The sequence below is a fragment of the Hylobates moloch genome, unplaced genomic scaffold (assembly GCF_009828535.3).
Source record: "Hylobates moloch isolate HMO894 unplaced genomic scaffold, HMol_V3 SCAFFOLD_5, whole genome shotgun sequence".
Lineage (NCBI taxonomy): Eukaryota > Metazoa > Chordata > Mammalia > Primates > Hylobatidae > Hylobates > Hylobates moloch.
The window spans coordinates 71,468,161-71,485,904 of NW_026652280.1; the positions used below are offsets into that span (position 1 = coordinate 71,468,161).

The following is a 17,744-nucleotide window of genomic DNA, read 5'->3' on the forward strand; positions in this document are numbered from 1 at the left end:
GTCTGAGGGCAAGAGGCCCGTGCCTTCTTTCTCGACTATGGAGGGGGAGAGTTTAAGCCTCCCAGAGATGCCCCGGCACCACAGAGCAGGCAGGAGGAGGGCGGTGCAAGGAGCCCCCAGGGTTCTCACCCCACGCTGACATTTCCTAGGCTCCTAGAGGCTGAGGAGAGCTGCAGGGTCCTCAGAGGTGGGGGTTTGATTCTATGGGCCGCAGGCCAGACAAACTGGACACCAGGCAGGACCACGGACTCCCGTGGGAGATGCAGCAGAAGAGGGCCGCCTGGAGCTCGGGCCGCCCCACAGCACCTCCTGTGCTGAGACACAAGTGCAAATGCAGAGGCCGCTTTGGAGACGAGGAGGTTCACAACCTCCTGCACTGCAGAGCCTTCACTTCCCAGCCTTAAATGCCCCCCACGAGCCACATTTACCTGAAAAAGGCTATCTGGTATTTCCCAATTGTCAGGCAGGCTGAATGCTCCAGGCAAAATTTCACCACAATATTGGAAAACATGTAACAGTGTTTTATGTATTTATTTATTTTAGACGGAGTTTCACTCTTGTTGCCCAGGCTGGAGTGCAATGACATGATCTCAGCTCACCGCAACCTCCACCTCCCGGGTTCAAGCGATTCTCCTGCCTCAGCCTCCTGAGCAGCTGGGATTACAGGCATGCACCACCACACCTGGCTAATTTTTTGTATTTTTAGTAGAGATGGGGTTTCTCTATGTTGGTCAGGCTAGTCTTGAACTCCCAAGCTCTGGTGATCCACCCGCCTCGGCCTCTCAAAGTGCTGGGATTATAGGAGTGAGCCACTGCACCTGGCCCATGTAACAGTTTTCTAGACTCGCGTCGCGGCCGCGGAGACGTGAAGCTCTCGAGGCTCCTCCCGCTCCGGGTCGGCGCTCGCCCTCGCTCTCCTCGCCCTCCGCCCCGGCCCCGGCCCCGCGCCCGCCATGGAGAAGACTGAGCTGATCCAGAAGGCCAAGCTGGCCAAGCAGGCCGAGCGCTACGATGACATGGCCACCTGCATGAAGGCAGTGACCGAGCAGGGCGCCGAGCTGTCCAACGAGGAGCGCAACCTGCTCTCCGTGGCCTACAAGAACGTGGTCGGGGGCCGCAGGTCCGCCTGGAGGGTCATCTCTAGCATCGAGCAGAAGACCGACACCTCCGACAAGAAGTTGCAGCTGATTAAGGACTATCGGGAGAAAGTGGAGTCCGAGCTGAGATCCATCTGCACCACGGTCCTGGAATTGCTGGATAAATATTTAATAGCCAATGCAACTAATCCAGAGAGTAAGGTCTTCTATCTGAAAATGAAGGGTGACTACTTCCGGTACCTTGCTGAGGTTGCATGTGGTGATGATCGAAAACAAACGATAGATAATTCCCAAGGAGCTTACCAAGAGGCATTTGATATAAGCAAGAAAGAGATGCAACCCACACACCCAATCCGCCTGGGGCTTGCTCTTAACTTTTCTGTATTTTACTATGAGATTCTTAATAACCCAGAGCTTGCCTGCACGCTGGCTAAAACGGCTTTTGATGAGGCCATTGCTGAACTTGATACACTGAATGAAGACTCATACAAAGACAGCACCCTCATCATGCAGTTGCTTAGAGACAACCTAACACTTTGGACATCAGACAGTGCAGGAGAAGAATGTGATGCGGCAGAAGGGGCTGAAAACTAAATCCATACAGGGTGTCATCCTTCTTTCTTTCAAGAAACCTTTTTACACATCTCCATTCCTTATCCACTTGGATTTCCTATAGCAAAGAAACCCATTCATGTGTATGGAATCAACTGTTTATAGTCTTTTCACACTGCAGCTTTGGGAAAACTTCATTCCTTGATTTGTGTTTGTCTTGGCCTTCCTGGTGTGCAGTACTGCTGTAGAAAAGTATTAATAGCTTCATTTCATATAAACATAAGTAACTCCCAAACACTTATGTAGAGGACTAAAAATGTATCTGGTATTTAAGTAATCTGAACCAGTTCTGCAAGTGACTGTGTTTTGTATTACTGTGAAAATAAGAAAATGTAGTTAATTACAATTTAAAGAGTGTTCCACATAACTTCTTAATTTCTACATTCCCTCCCTTACTCTTCGGGGGTTTCCTTTCAATAAGCAACTTTTCCATGCTCTTAATGTATTCCTTTTTAGTAGGAATCTGGAAGTATTAGATTGAATGGAAAAGCACTTGCCGTCTCTGTCTAGGGGTCACAAATTGAAATGGCTCCTGTATCACATAAGGAGGTCTTGTGTATCTGTGGCAACAGGGAGTTTCCTTATTCACTCTTTATTTGCTGCTGTTTAAGTTGCCAACCTCCCTTCCCAATAAAAATTCACTTACACCTCCTGCCTTTGTAGTTCTGGTATTCACTTTACTATGTGATAGAAGTAGCATGTTGCTGCCAGAATACAAGCATTGCTTTTGGCAAATTAAAGTGCATGTCATTTCTTAATACACTAGAAAGGGGAAATAAAGTACACAAGTCCAAGTCTAAAACTTTAGTACTTTTCCATGCAGATTTGTGCACATGTGAGAGGGTGTCCAGTTTGTCTAGTGATTGTTATTTAGAGAGTTGGACCACTATTGTGTGTTGCTAATCATTGACTGTAGTCCCAAAAAAGCCTTGTGAAAATGTTATGCCCTATGTAACAGCAGAGTAACATAAAATAAAAGTACATTTTATAAACCATTTACTATGGCTTTGTAACAATTGCATACCCATATTTTAAGGGACAGGTGAATTTACTACTTTCTAAAGTTTATTGATACTTCCCTTTTATGTAAAATGTAGTAGTGATACCTATATTTCTGCATTGTGCATTGTGACACACTTGTCTAGGGATGCCTGGAAATGTATAAAATTGGACTGCATTTCTTAGAGTGTTTTACTACAGATCAGTCTCATGGGCCATCTCTTCCTCAGATGTAAATGATATCTGGTTAAGTGTTATATGGAATAAAGTGGACATTTTAAAACTAAAAAAAAAAAAAAAAAAAAAAGTTTTCTATGCCCAAGCTGTGATCTGTGAAATCTGCAGTAACAAATCTGGGGCTCTGTGTGTGCGCATATGTGTGTGTACCCACACCTGTACATAACTCCTCCACTATCTGCAGTTTTTCTAGTTTACAAACCATTTAGATTTGGATTCTGGAAAACCCAAGATAGATTATTTTTCTTTGAAAGGGGCCAGTGAGCAGACCATCAAAAGCTAAAGTCCTTCCCTTCCTCTGTGGATCCGACGACCATCAGAACAAGGACGTTTTAGCAGGAGGCCACCCCGACACACCACGTAGCACCCGCAGTCCTGCCCCTTCCCCAGTCTGATGGGTTTCAGCTGAAGGGCAGTCCTGGAGTCTCACAGCGCCAGTCTGCACCTCGTGTGAACGGGCCTGACCAGCTACAGATACACTCGTTTACAGGGATACGCCTGCAAGGAGGGACTCCGAGGAAATAGACCAGTGTCTATTTTCTTAGGGTTTTGTTGATCTGGCTCCCAAAAGTCCTTTGTGATATCTAATCCTAGTATGTAAATAAAGGCATTGTGGTGGCTTTGGAATATGTGGTCTAGGCAAGGCTGAACGACATTTCCTGGCTTTGCTTTCTTGTATGTTTCCGTTAGGGTGGTCATAAGGGCAAACTTGTGGGAGATCTGAAGGCAGAAGTGAAGCAGGATGTGTCATGTGTGTCGTACACATCGTCACCCGCCAGTGGGCTCGCCTCGGGAGTATGGGAAGGCAGCGGCCGCAGGGCTCCACCTACCCTGAGCCAAGCCCTGGGTCAGGTGTAAAGGTCAGCTCAGTGACAAACAGTGCCAGCTTCTCCTGCAGGACACTCGGCCCAGTGGTGCCGCAAGAGCTGCCGCCTTGGTCTATTCCTGCAGCCCTGCCCCCTCACCTTACATCCCCCTCACCTTACATCCCCCGCACCTTACATCCCCCTCACCTCTGCCTGCCCTTGGAGACAGCCTTGGAGAGCTCCCACAGTTGCAGAAGGCCAAGTCCCCGTGACAAATAACGTCACATGCACCAATACATGCCCCTACCTCCAAGGGGCTCAGCTTCTCTGATTCATTCCTGACTGATAGCAGAATTTGGTACTGGAAGCGGGCTGGTCCTAGAGAAACAGAATCTTAAAGATGAATTCTCTGAATTGATTCTGGGTTTTCGGGAATTGGTTGTCTGATCTGATTAGGCTTAAAATTTAATGATTCTGGCTGGCTGCCGTGGCTCATGCCTGTAATCTCAGCACTTGGGGAAGCTGAGCCGAGTGGATCGATTGAGCTCAGGAGTTCAAGACCAGCCTGGGTAACATGGCAAAACCCAGTCTATACAAAAAATTTAAAAATTAGCTGGAAGTGGTGGGTGCCTATAGTCCTAGCTACTCTGGAGGCTGAAGTGGGAGGATCACCTTAGCCTGGGAGGCCAAGGCTGCAGTGAGCCATGATCGTGCCACTGCACTCCAGCTTGGGCAACAGAGAGAGACCCTGTCTCAAAACCAAACCAAAACAAAACAAAACAAAACAGGACAACACCCCTTATCTCCTGTAGCAACAGAGACAAGATTTCTGAAAGCCACATCCAAAGTCCAACCCTGTGTGTGGCTGAATTACATCACAAATGGACCCTCCATCCTCTCAGGTCTCTTTTGCTAACATTAGGACACTGATCAGGAGGGAATGGGACCCAGGGCTGGAATAAGGACATAGGGGCAGGCTCCAGTGATGCAGGGGGCCTTAAACGCTGCCAAGTATGCCAAGACTTCTTTGTCCATGGAAGCAGCCCTTCATTCCCTGCCGAAGTACATTCCTATCCCCCTGCCTGGGAAGACATCACTTACTGTCCTCAGAACCAGCCTGACCACCACCCCTTGTTCTAGACCCAGAACCAGACTCAAGTTCCAGCAAGTCCCTGAGGCGAAAAACAAAAGAACTGCCTGATTTTGCCCATTTGTATTGACAGAAACCTGGGAAATAAGTGTGGAGATGGATCTTAAGGGTGCGAGATGGAGTTTTAATGAATGTAAAATGATATTAGGTCGAAGTTATCGTTACGGGATCATCAAGCTGCCTCCAGATCCAACGTGTTAGTTTGAGGCTGGGGGCGTCTCAGTTTGCCTGAGACATTTTATGAAACTACCCAAGGGGCCCACACCAAATGAAATGGAAGTGATGGGGTGCTCCAGAAGAAGACAGCTATGCAGGGGCTTCGGGAGATGGCAATATCAGAATGCATTCATCGTGTGAGACCTGCTCACTCACCCCTCCCAGTGTCCCCTACGTGGGCCCAGAAAACATGCTCGCCACCAGGGCTCTGAGAAACAGATTTGTGACGGGAGCCCCAGCATCCCTGAGGAGCTCTGTGGTGGACCAGAATTACAGCGGGAGCGGATCCATTTGATGAGTACTACTAATTCCACGTGGATGATGGGTTCCAGGGTTGCAGAGATTAAGGGGTATTATTTAATCGCCAAAGACAAACTGGGCGTGGTTACTGTAACAGACACAGAAACAAAGCAGTCTGACTCACAGAGACCTGTAGTGCTGGTTGTTGGTCAGGATGTCCCTAGAACTGAAACAGTAGGAGGCCCACTGATGTCCTATCTGAGCTGCATAATCAGAAAAGCTTTCCATCTAGTAAACAGAAATCTGACCTGAATTGCCCACAACAGAGTTAAGAGTCCTTGGTCACACCCCTGACACGATCCATCCCACACACCCAGAAATCTCTTTATGTAAGGGGTCAGGTCTCCTGGTGGAAGGACCTCACTACACTGCCAAACATTTCCATTGTTGGTCTTCATCTCAGCCTTCCCTAAAGGGGACTGCACCCATTTTCTAGTGTGACTGTGCGCTGGAGAAGGTAAAAGAATCGCATGTTAAAGGACTAGAAGCTGGCTCAGAATTGACACCAGTTCCTGGAGATGCAAAACACCACCGAGGTCCCCCAGTCAGAGTAGGAGCTTGTGGAGGGCAGGTGACCAATGGCATTTTGGCTCATGTTCTTCTCACAGTGGTGTCCCCAGTTTTGGAATGCATAATTTCTAGAATAGATATGCTCAGGAACTTGGAGAATCCATATATTAGTTCCCTGACCTGTGGTACAAGGGCAATTATGGCAGGAGAGGCCCAGAGGAAGCCACTCACTGCCTCTACCAAAAAAAAACTTAAACCCGAAAGCAGTATCACATTTCTGGAAGGACTACAGAAATTAGTGCCACCATCAAAGTAGTCAAAGATGCAAGCGTGGTGATTCCTACCATATCCCCATCCAAGTCACTTATTTGGCCTGCACATAGACTGATGTATCTTTGGGGATGACAATGGATTGTCCCTCCGTCAGGTGGTGACTCCACTTGCAGCTGCTATTCCAGATGTAGTTTCATTACTGGAGCAATTAACATATTCCTTGGCATCTATACGGAGCTATTGATTGGACAGATACCTCTTTAATCTATACCTTTAGTAAATATCATCAGAAGAAGTTTGCTTTCACCTGGCAAGGCCAATAATACACCTTCACTGCCCCAAGTATGGCTATATCAGCTTTCTACCCTGTGCCATAATTTAGTCACCAGGAACCTTGATCACCTTTTCCTTCCACTAGTACATTATATCAAGGAAAACATGCAGTTGGGACATTTGAGCAGGACATAACTACTTGATACATGGAGTAGCAGCTACTTGTGCCAGAGGTTGAGAAATCAGCCCTCCAAAAATGTTAAAGGGTCCAGTTGTCTGGGGCATGTCAAGATATCTCTTCCAAGTGAAGGACAAGCTTCTGCAACTGGTCCCTCCTACTGCTAAGGAAGAATAACAACACTGAGTGGGCCTCACTGGATCTTGGAGGCAATATGTGACTCATCTAGGCATGCTACTCCAGCCCACTGACCCAGTGGCCATTCCAGCTGCCAGTTTTGAGTAGGGCTCAGAGTAAGAGATGTCTCTGCAACAGGTCAGCTGTACCAACTGCTTTGCATTTGGCCTGTGTGACCCTGCAGAACTGATGGGGCTTAAACTGTCAGTGATGGGTAAGGAAGCAGCATGGAGCCTTTGGCAGGCCTCCATGGGTGAAGACAGTGAAAACCCTCAGATTGTTAGAATATGCTATCCTCAGTGAATACTCTGCTTTCAAGAAACAGTTTTTGGCTTGCTACCGGGCTCTAGTAGAGATTGAATGACCATGGGCCACCACGTTCTCCTGTGGCCTGAGCTGCCCATCATGAATGGGTGCTGTCTGACTCACGAGCTATCCGCTGATGTGCACAGCCACACTCCATCTTCAGTGGAATACACAGGATTGGGCTTGAGCAGGTCAAGAAGGAACAAGTTGCACGAGGAAGTAGCCCAGATGCTTGGGCCCTTACTCCTACCGCGTGGCCATCTCGCTGTCCTCCCATGCCTGTGGCCTTGTGGGGATTCCCTATGACCTTGAATTTCATTCATATTTTAAACTCACTTTCGCTGGTGGTCACCTAATGTAATAGTAATTAATTTTCAGTCTTGTTTCCTAAAGTAGGGGTCTGTTGACGCCTGCCCTGACGTTAGTGTGTCCCACAGGATCTGTAGATCTCTCACCTGGGGCACTCTCAGGGGACTCTACTGCACTCCCGCGAGGAACCCCAGGAGGGTATCTGTGTCCATCTGCAGCCTCCATCACGCCCCTCAGGCTAGCAATGCGTTCCTCTAAAACACCTAGCAACATGGTCCTGACTTAATTGTGCTTCCGCTTGGATTTGGGTTTCACATGGGGACTCCTAGATACTAATCCTCTTAACCCACAACAATGGTGAGAATTTTAGGCATAATAGGAGCAATAAGGAAATTAAATTCCAGTCACTTTTTTGGCCATGTCACAAATATCAACAGCAAGTCCAGCTCTGATTCAAATAATACAGACATTAGATATTAGTTAGGCAAACTCTGACTATAAACTAAGTAGCATTTGGAGACTGGGTGCTAGGGTTTGTTTCACTAAAACTGGGCTAGAAGCTTCTTTTTATTTTTTAAGAGGGAGTCTCGCTCTGTCGCCCAGGCTGGAGTGCAGCAGTGCGATCTGGCTCACTGCAACCGCTGCCTCCTGGGTTCAAGTGATTCTCCTGCCTCAGCCTCCTGAGTAGCTGGGACTACAGGCGCCCGCCACCACGCCCAGCTAACTTTTTGTATTTTTAGTAGAAACAGGGTTTCACCATGTTAGGCTGGTCTCAAACTCCTGACCTTGTGATCTGCCCACCTTGGCCTCCCAAAGTGCTGGGATTACAGGCGTGAGCCACCTCGCCCGGCCTAGAAGCTTCTAAGAAGCACAGTGAGATAGGGTTTCTGCAGGGGAAGGCTGGGCACAGACTGCTGAGGGCCCCACAGAATGTCACTTAAGGGAGTCACCTTGGCTCTAGGTCTGTCCATGACTTTGCCATTCCAGAAATGTCCCTTTGTCCGTGGCTTGGGATTGATGTAACTCAGGGTTACTGACATGTGATAACTAAACTCACAAAATGCCAAGCCATGTGGTCGACTAGGCTAATTTGCTTGTTGAAAAAAATGACTGTGCATTCTTCTTAACCTGGCCCGTGAATGTTTTATGCCAGGAGGCAGAAAGCTTATCTGGAAGTTGGCTAGTGAGCATGGAATCAAAGCAAGAGTGGCTGTCATCAGACTCAAATGTTTCATTGCATTGGGTCCTTGTGCTGGATGGATGGATGGATGGATGGATGGATGGATGGATGGATAGATGTCCAAGATAGGAATATTCTACCACGTAAAATAGAGACTTCCTTCGTGCTTGGCCACCATGCTCCCTTCATTACTGAACTCCTTCTGACGGACACATTATTTCTTTAGGCATGTTACTGCAGACAACTAGATTTTACTAGTGTTTCGTTTGGTTTGGGAGCTATTTTGTCTCTTTAAGTGACATTCAATAGGTCTGACCTCATCCTTATGTGACTTTATCCATTTTCAGAGAGGAGCAGTGTTCAGCGTTTTCCCCAAGCTCCTGGAAGGGGCCTCCTGTCACTGCCATACGTTATTGACATGATCTGTGCTGAACCTGGCCAGCACCGCCCCCTGAGTCTCTCTCCTCACCTTTCTAGTATTTGCTTTTGCCTGTCACAAAAGGATTGGTACACCTGTTAGGTACCAAAAATGTATCATTTGAGAGAATCAAAAATAACAATCGTTACATGCATTTTAAGTACATAAAAATATATTAACTCCAAATGATATCTTAAAAAATAAAAAGTTGGCCGGGCGTGGTGACTCACGCCTGTAATCCCAGCACTTTGGGAGGCCGAGGCAGGCGGATCACTTGAGGTCGGGAGTTTAAGACCAGCCTGACCAACATGGTGAAACCCCGTCTCTACTAAAAATACAAAATTAGCCGGGTGTCGTGGCACACGTCTGTAATCCCAGCTACTCAGGAGGCTGAGGCAGGAGAATTGCTTGAACCCTGGAGGTGGAGGTTGCGGTGAGCCGAGATAGCACCATTGCACTCCAGCCTGGCGACAGAGCGAGACTCTATCTGAAAAAAATAAATAAATAAGTAATTGGTTGCCATTGGTGCTGTCTAGGGCATTAACTAGTCTGAAAATTGATAAAGGGAAAAAATCAAGCATCATCTATCCTGTTTCGACAGTATAAACCATATTTCAGAACACCTTAGTAGTTGATGAAGGAAAGTACGTTTTGATTTTTAGAGATAGGGTCTTGCTCTGTCACCCCGGCTGGAGTGCAGTGGCCTGATCATAGTTCACTGTGGTCTCAACTTCTCGGCTCAAGCAATCCTCCTGCCTCAGCCTCAAGTAGCTGGGACCACAGTGCCCACCACCACCATGCCTGGCTAATTTTTTATTTTTTGTAGAGACACAGTCTCTCTGTGTTGCCCAGTCTGGTCTCAAACTCCTGGCCTCAAGTGATTCTCTCACCTTTGGCCTCCCAAAGTGTTGGGATTACAGATGTGAGCTACCATGCCTGGCTCAAGACAAATTGTTTATAGAAAGAAATATCATGGCTACTAAATGCATGAGGAAATGGAATTGGAAAGTTCCTGTGTTGTTTTCTCTAATGAAATATTTAGGCAGTGATCACCAATGGCTACTAAAGTCCATCAGGTGAGAGCATGAAGTGACGCTTCATGAGGCTGGGTCAGACACCAACTGCATCCACCAATCAATCTTAGTTTTACTAAAAGTGGAACAACTAGACATGAAGTGCCTACGGATGTGATACCAAAGTGCACAGCACCAATCATGTAGGGTTCCTGCCACAAACGTCACACTGAATCTAATAGGCACCTGGACATAGTGATCAGTTTACAGGAAATAAATGAGAGCGGGACCGACAAATGTCACCACAAAGATATCGTCACCACATCCAAATTGTGGGAGATTTTATAGGACAAATGACCCATGTTTTTCCTCAGGAATAAATAGCATAGGGGCCAAAAGGGAAAGGGCATTGCTACAGAGGATCAGACACTCAGCTGCCATTTCCAGAAAATGCACTGGGTGGACTGAACTTGGATCCTGATCCAAGCAAATCAACAGCAAAGACACATTTTTGAGATAACCAGGGAAAACTGAAGACAGACCCAGCGTTATTAGATGTGAATGCATAAATATGGATCTTGCTGAATGGGATAATGATATTGCCATCAGGCCAAAGTAGTAAAGAACCCTCATCGGACAGATGTGTAGGACATTACATGACATCTGGGGGTAAGTTTGCAAGAAGAGCAGTGTTGAAAACTGTTGAGGCTGGGGTAACCCACGGGGTTCATAACACGATTCTCCACACTGTTGTGTATATTGGAAACATTCCGCAGTAAGTTTAACAAATTAAATTACATTTGAGGCCGGGTGCAGTGGCTCACACCTGTAATCCCAGCACTTCGGGAGGCCAAGGTAGGTGGATCGCCTGAGATCAGGAGTTCAAGACCAGCCTGGCCAACATGGCAAAACCCCTTCTCTACTAAAAATACAGAAATTAGCTGGCTGTGGTGCCAGGCACCTGTAGCCCCAGCTACTTGGGAGGCTGACGTAGGAGAATCACTTGAACCCGGGAGGCGAAGGTTGCCATGAGCCAAGATCAAACCACTGCACTCCAGCCTAGGAGACAGAGTGAGACTCCATCTCAAAAAAATAAATAAATAAATAAAATAAATTACATTTGGAAAAAAAAAAAAAAGAAAGACTACTTTTGCCAGCAGCAAGTGCCTGTGTGATGCCTGGGAGCCAGGCTCAGGGAGCAGCTTGGAAGGCGCCACTGCACTCCAGCCTGGGCAAGAGAGCAAGACCCCCGTCTCTTAAAAATTATAAATGTATATATAGTTTCTCAGTATGTAGTTTCAAATTACTTTATTTCACGAAACTTTTCTTGATTTACAAATTTCAGTGTTCTGTTCACTTTGGATTTCTTTTTCAGGGACTCCTATTATTTGTATGTCAGAGTTTCTTCCCCTGTCTTCAATATTATCACTTTCTCTTGAATCCTTTTTTCAGTCTTCCTTTCTTTCTAATAATTGTTAATATTTTAGATTCGTTGTAGATTTACAGAACAATTGCAAAGCTAACACAGAGTTCCTATATGCCCCATACCCGGTTTCTCCTCTTGTTAACATCTTACATTAGAATGGCAAATTTGTCACAATTAATGAATTAATGCTGACCCATTGTTATAACTAAAGCCCACCACTTATTCAGCTTCCCTTAGTTTTTACCTGATGTCATTTTCTGGTCTGGGAGCCCGCCGAGGATGCCCCGTTGCAGGTGGTGGTTGTAGTTCGTCTCCGCAGGCTCCTCCCCAGCTGAGACTTCCTCACACTTTCCTTGTTGCTGATGAGCCCATCAGTTTTGAGGAGGCCTGGCCTGCTATATTCTCACCTGGGATGTGTCTGCTGTTTTTCTCGTGATCAGATGGGGTGTTGTGTCTGGGAAGGGAGAGCATAGAGGTAAGGCGTTCTTTTCACACCCAAGCGAAAGCACACACTGCCAGCATGGCTCATTGCGTAGGTACTAACTTTGGCTGCCTGGCTGAGGGACGACCTGATGTATTTTTTATTTTAATATAAATAGCACATTCTTCAGCTGCTAATTGTATTACTATTCTTCAGTATTTAGGCGCTAGATGCTGTGATAAACACTTTAGATCCTATTTCTTTCTCTCAACAACTCTGAGAACTATGGGTACAAATATTATTCCCATTGTACAGATAAACAGAACTTTTAGACATGCACACACATACACAATTGTGGTAAAATATACATCAAACTTACTATCAACCATTTTTACCCGCACAGTGGCTTCAGTACATTCCCATCTGCGACCACTACCCTCCCTCTCCAGCGCCTTCTCATCTTCCCCACGTGTTCCACGTCTCGCCCCTGGTTCCAGCGACACCAGGGCTTTCGGTCTTTGAGAGATTGAGCTGGTTTTGTGTCCGGGGTTAGGTGGGTTCTTGGTCTCACTGACTTCAAGAATGAAGCCGTGGACCCTGCCGGTGAGTGTTACACTTCTTAAAGGTGGCGTGTCCAGAGTTTGTTCCTTCTGATGTTCGGCTGTGTTTGGAGTTTTTTCGTTCTGGTGGGTTCATAGTCTCGCTGGTTCAGGAGTGAGGCTGCAGACCTTCGCCGTGAGTGTTACAGTTCATAAAGGTATTGCAGATCCAAAGACTGAGCAACAGCAAGACTTATGAAGGGAACCCAAGTGGTTTGTCACTGCTGGTTTGGGCAGCCTGCTTTTATTCACTTATCTGGCCCCACCCACATCCTGCTGATTGGTCCTTTTTATAGAGAGCCGATTGGTCTGTTTTACAGAGAGCTGATTGGTCCATGTTGGCAGGGTGCTGATTGGTGCGTTTACAATCCCTGAGCTCGACACAAAAGTTCTCCACATCCCCACTAGATTAGCTAGATACAGAGTGCTGATTGGTGCATTTACAAACCTTGAGCTAGATACAGAGTGGCAATTGGTGTATTCTCAATTCCTTCACCAGACATAAAGTTTCTCCAAGTCCCCACCAGATCCGCTAGACACAGAGCGCTGATTGGTGCACTTACAAACCTTGAGTGCATCCACAAACCTTGAGCTAGATACAGAGTGCCGATTGGTGTATTCACAATCCCTTAGCTAGACATAAAGATTCTCCAAGTCCCCACCAGATTAGCTAGACACAGAGTGCTGATTGGTGCATCCATAAACCCTGAACTAGACACAGGGTGCTCATTGGTGTGTTTACAAACCTTGAGCTAGATACAGAGTGCCGATTGGTGTATTTACAATCCCTTAGCTAGACATAAATGTTCTCCAAGTCCCCACCAGACTCAGGAGCCCAGCTGGCTTTACCCAGTGGATCCCGCACTGGTGCCGCAGGCAGCCCTGGTTCCCACCCGTGCATCTCCCTCCACACCTCCCCGCAAGCTGAGGGAGCCGGCTCCGGCCTCGGCCATCCCAGGAAGGGGCTCCCACAGTGCAGTGGCGGGCTGAAGGGCTCCTCAAGCGCCGTCAGAGTGGGTGCCCAGGCAGAGGAGGTGCCAAGAGCGAGCCAGGGCTGCCAGCACGCTGTCACCTCTCAGTTTCAGGGCAGCAGGCCCACTCCGAATAGCCCTGGAGCCAAAAGGGAACGAGCTTCTTCCTTCAGGTGGGGGACAGTTCACGGTGCTGCTTCCAATATATCTTTCTCCTCGCCGTTTCCTGGGACTTCTCTAAAGCAGGGGCTGTGGCACGGCGTGGTGTGGGCGCTGTGCTGGCGCCGTCTGGGCCCCCGAGCCGGCTGAGGGCCATCCCCTGGGGCTGCGCCACCCCGCCCCGAGGCGGGGCCCTTCCTGGAACCGGCTTCCCTGAACCATTCCTGATCGGAGGCTGCGAACGGCACAAGCCCCACAGCGTTTTGAGTGGGGAAGTGAGCCGGGGCCTGTGCCTCCAGGGGAGCTGTGGGCAGGTGCGTGGCCACAGACTGGGCTCTCGGAGCTTCCCGTAAAACCCCGGAGACTCACTCAACACGGCTGTGGGCCCAGGCACGCTGGTGCTGGCGCCTCTCAGGCAGGACGACTCTACAGCCAGTGGAAGAACTTTCCAGATCGCCCTGCGCAGATGCTCCCCTCGCATGAAATCACTGCTTAGCGTTAGCCACGGGCGAAGCCCCGGCCCGGCCCCAGGGAATACTTAGGGGACCACAGGTGCAGGCCTTGGGGGCGGCTGGGCTCGGGCCGGCTCTGCAGACCCTGCTCCACGCAGAGGGTGATGCTGGGGACTCGCAGAGCTCGAGACCGCTGAGCTTCCCTCACTCATGTATGGCTTAAAGTTATTCATGCTGAACTCCAGCTTAGCAGATTATTGCACAAACACAAATATTCATTACCTGGCATTTTTATTCAAACTTCCTCAAAGCCAATTCAGAATATCAGAAACACAAGTAAATTAATATTAATTATTCAGGTGCTTTGGTCACTTCATCCAAAGATATTCCAGCGGCATGGTTTCTTTGGATTCATATAATTTTCTTCGTATTGCCTGGATTCCACAAGCATCCGTTCATGAGACCCTGCACGTTGAGACGGTAACGCCCCTAGGCTGCAATATAATGCCCACCTTGTGCCTGCTCACCAGCATCCACCTCCAATCCTGGCTAGAAAAGTGTCATTCTTTTCACTGTTCGAGAAAGGGTCGGACAGTCATGGAAAACTCAGTGCAGAAATCTGAATCCTTACGTGGACAAACTGTGCTCCGTCCATTTTTCCGGTTTTGCAATCTGTAATCATTGCTCAAGCTCCACAGGGTGAGATATAAAAGACGCTTTTCCTTGTGCTTCTTGGTACACTGAACCGAAAACGATACTGAGTGACTCCCCCAACCCTGTATGTATGTATGTATGTATGTATGTATGTATGTATGTATTTTGAGACGGAGTCTTGCTCTGTCGCTCAGGCTGGAGTGCACTGGTGTGATCTCGGTTCACTACAACCTCCGCCTCCCAGGTTCAAGCGATTCTCCTGCCTCAGTCTCTCAGATAGCTGGGATTACAGGCATGTGCCACCATGCCGGGCTAATTTTTGTACTTTTAGTAGAGACGCACCAACTACATTAGTAGTTTCGCTATGTTGGCCAGGCTGGCCTCGAACTCCTGACCTCAAGTGATCCACCCTCCTTGGCCTCCCAAAGTGCTGGGATTACAGGCGTGAGCCACCAGGCCCGGCCTCCCCCCGCCGTATTTGAACACATTGACCAGGCGTCTAACTTCCTGCGTGCATCTTAGCAGGAGGGTGTTGTGGGCTCATTTTTACGGTCTGCACTGGGTTGTGTGTGGCTGGCTCAGCTCCATCTGAACAGCACAGCAATATGCCCACTGAAATACTCAATTTTCCAGACTTCCTTGCCCCTAAGTGCATGTGGGCCACACTCCAGCCAGTGAGGTGAGAGTGGAAGTGGAATGTCACCTTCAGGGAAGCCTGCTTTAGGAAGCTCACTCTGCACTCCTGGGATGTGAACATGATGACTGGGATCCTGCAGCCATCGTGCGTCCTGAGGGGACAGTGAGACTAAGAACTGTGTCATGGTGGAATAGATAAAACAGATCACGGTGCAGCCCGGGAGTTGCGCTGTCCGACCTGAGCTACACGCAGCTCAATTTCTATCTTGTGTAGGCCATTCTCTTCTCCAACCTGTTAGTAGTAATCAGAACGGTTCCTAAACGATATATGATGTGATCTGCACCATTTCCACGTTTCAGACGAACTAATCTCATTAGCAGGGCAGTCCTCAACGCATTCCACTGTCGCCGCCTTCGCAAGGGCCGCCAGCTTCCAGGATGAGCAGGCTGAGCCGGCATCGCCCTGTGGGGACTCCCTATTCTGAGGAGCCAAACGTCCACACCTGCCTGCATTGCTCCTCACTTGGGAGCGGGGCGTGTGAGGTCCCCTTCCTTCCCTGCTGTGCTGCGTGAGTTCCTGCTGTCTTGTCTAATCGTCTCCTTCAGTCCTGGCCTAAGCAGGTAGGAGCTCGGCGCTGTGGTTCCCGTGACTCCTCTGCAGGAAGAGTCTCCTCCCCTCTGCGCCTGTCTCCCAAACTCTAGGTGCCACGTGGGCGCTGTAGCCCCACTTCGCCAGTGCCTTGGTTCGGGCTCTTCCTGAGACTCTCATTTTCCTGATTTCACTAACTTCACACCTTCTTACTAATTAATACTGATTATTTTTCCTCTGCGATAGGGACTTCGCTCAATGGTGTTCATCAGCATTTTTTCCAATATTGGTAATGGTCTTCCACTGTGTAGCTCCACACTTACATGTCTTCAGATTTTTCTATCTCCCTATAGAAGAAAGTCCACCTCTGTGGTTTTGTTTTGTTTTTGCTTTTTTGAGAAGGAGTCTCACCCTATCGCCCAGGCTGGAGTGCAGTGGCCAGATCTCGGCTCACTGAAACCTCTGTCTCCAAGCTTTAAGCGATTCTCCTGCCTCAGGCCTCTGAGTAGCTGGAATTACAGGCTTCGGCAGCCACACCCAGCTAATTTGTATATTTTTAGTAGAGATGGGGTTTCACCATGTTGGCCAGACTGGTGTCGAACTCCTGACCTCAAGTGATCCGCCCACCTCAGCCTCCCAAAGTCCTGGGATTACAGGCGTAAGCCACCCCACCCAGCCCACCTCTGCTTTTTTGTTTTTTGTTTGTTTGTTTGTTTGTTTTTTGGAGACGGAGTCTCGCTCTTTTGCCCAAGCTGGAGTGCAGTGGTGAGATCTCGGCTCACTGCAACCTCTGCCTCCCAGGTTCAAGTGATTCTCCTGCCTCAGCCTCCCGAGTAGCTGGGATTACAGGTGCTCCCCACCCTCCCCCCGCACCACACCCAGTTAACTTTTGTATTTTTCGTAGAGACAGGGTTTCACCATGTTGGTCAGGCTGGTCTCGAACTCCTGATGGCAAGTGATCTGCCCACCTTGGCCTCCCAAAGTGCTGGGATTATAGGCGTGAGCCACCGTGTCTGGCCTATACCGTGTTTTTTATTTGTATTATGTTTTATTGTGGTATTATTTGTTTTGTTTTGATCTGTGGTGGGTTGAACCCACAAATGTCAAATGGGGAACCCACCAACATGGAGGACCGCCTGTGTTTGGAAAGGAGTAAATGTCTCTGCCAGTTGCTCCACACAAAGCTGGACTGAAGCAGATTTTTTAGCATTAAAATCGTCATCCTGGGGGCATTTGAATTAAGAATTTTTTTTTTTTTTTTTAGATGGAGTCTCACTCTTGTCGCCCAGGCTGGAATGCAATGGCACAATCTCAGCTCACTGCAACCTCTGGCTCCCAGGTTCAAGCAATTCTCCTGCCTCAGCCTCCTGAGTAGCTGGGATTATAGGCATGCACCACTATGCCCAGCTAATTTTTGTATTTTTTAGTAGAGATGGGGTTTCACCATGTTGGCCAGGCTGGTCTTGAACTCCTGACCTCAGGTAATCCGCCTGCCTCAGCCTCCCAAAGTGCTGGGATTACAGGCATGAGCCACTGTGTCCGGCCTGAATTAAGAATTTTTAGTTTTCTACTTAGAAGCCATCATTTTTCAAGCAGAATATTAGTTTTTATTATCTGTCTTAATACCTATGTCTTCATTTGTATTTTTCTTGCTCATTTAGCATGCACAGTTTACAGAGCCCCAGACACAGCTCTTTCCAACCTTATCTGTAAGGGCAGCAAGGTTGTTTCATACATGCTAATATAACAACTATTAAAACTGATTCTGCTTTTCCCTCTTGCA

The 17,744-nt window shown here is 48.1% G+C and overlaps 1 protein-coding gene across 1 annotated transcript; it reads left to right on the forward strand.

Moving 5' to 3' along the window:
- The first annotated feature begins 847 nt into the window (after nt 1-847).
- Nucleotides 848-2,704, forward strand: LOC116468774 (14-3-3 protein theta-like). The gene has a single exon (XM_032755386.2). The coding sequence runs from the start codon at nt 954-956 to the stop codon at nt 1,689-1,691; it is 738 nt and encodes a 245-aa protein (XP_032611277.1). The 5' UTR covers nt 848-953; the 3' UTR covers nt 1,692-2,704.
- Nucleotides 2,705-17,744: the final 15,040 nt, after the last annotated feature.

Coding starts and splice junctions, on each gene's coding strand:
- LOC116468774 (XM_032755386.2), top strand. CDS start 954: ATGGAGAAGACTGAGCTGATCCAGAAGGCCAAGCTGGCCAAGCAGGCC.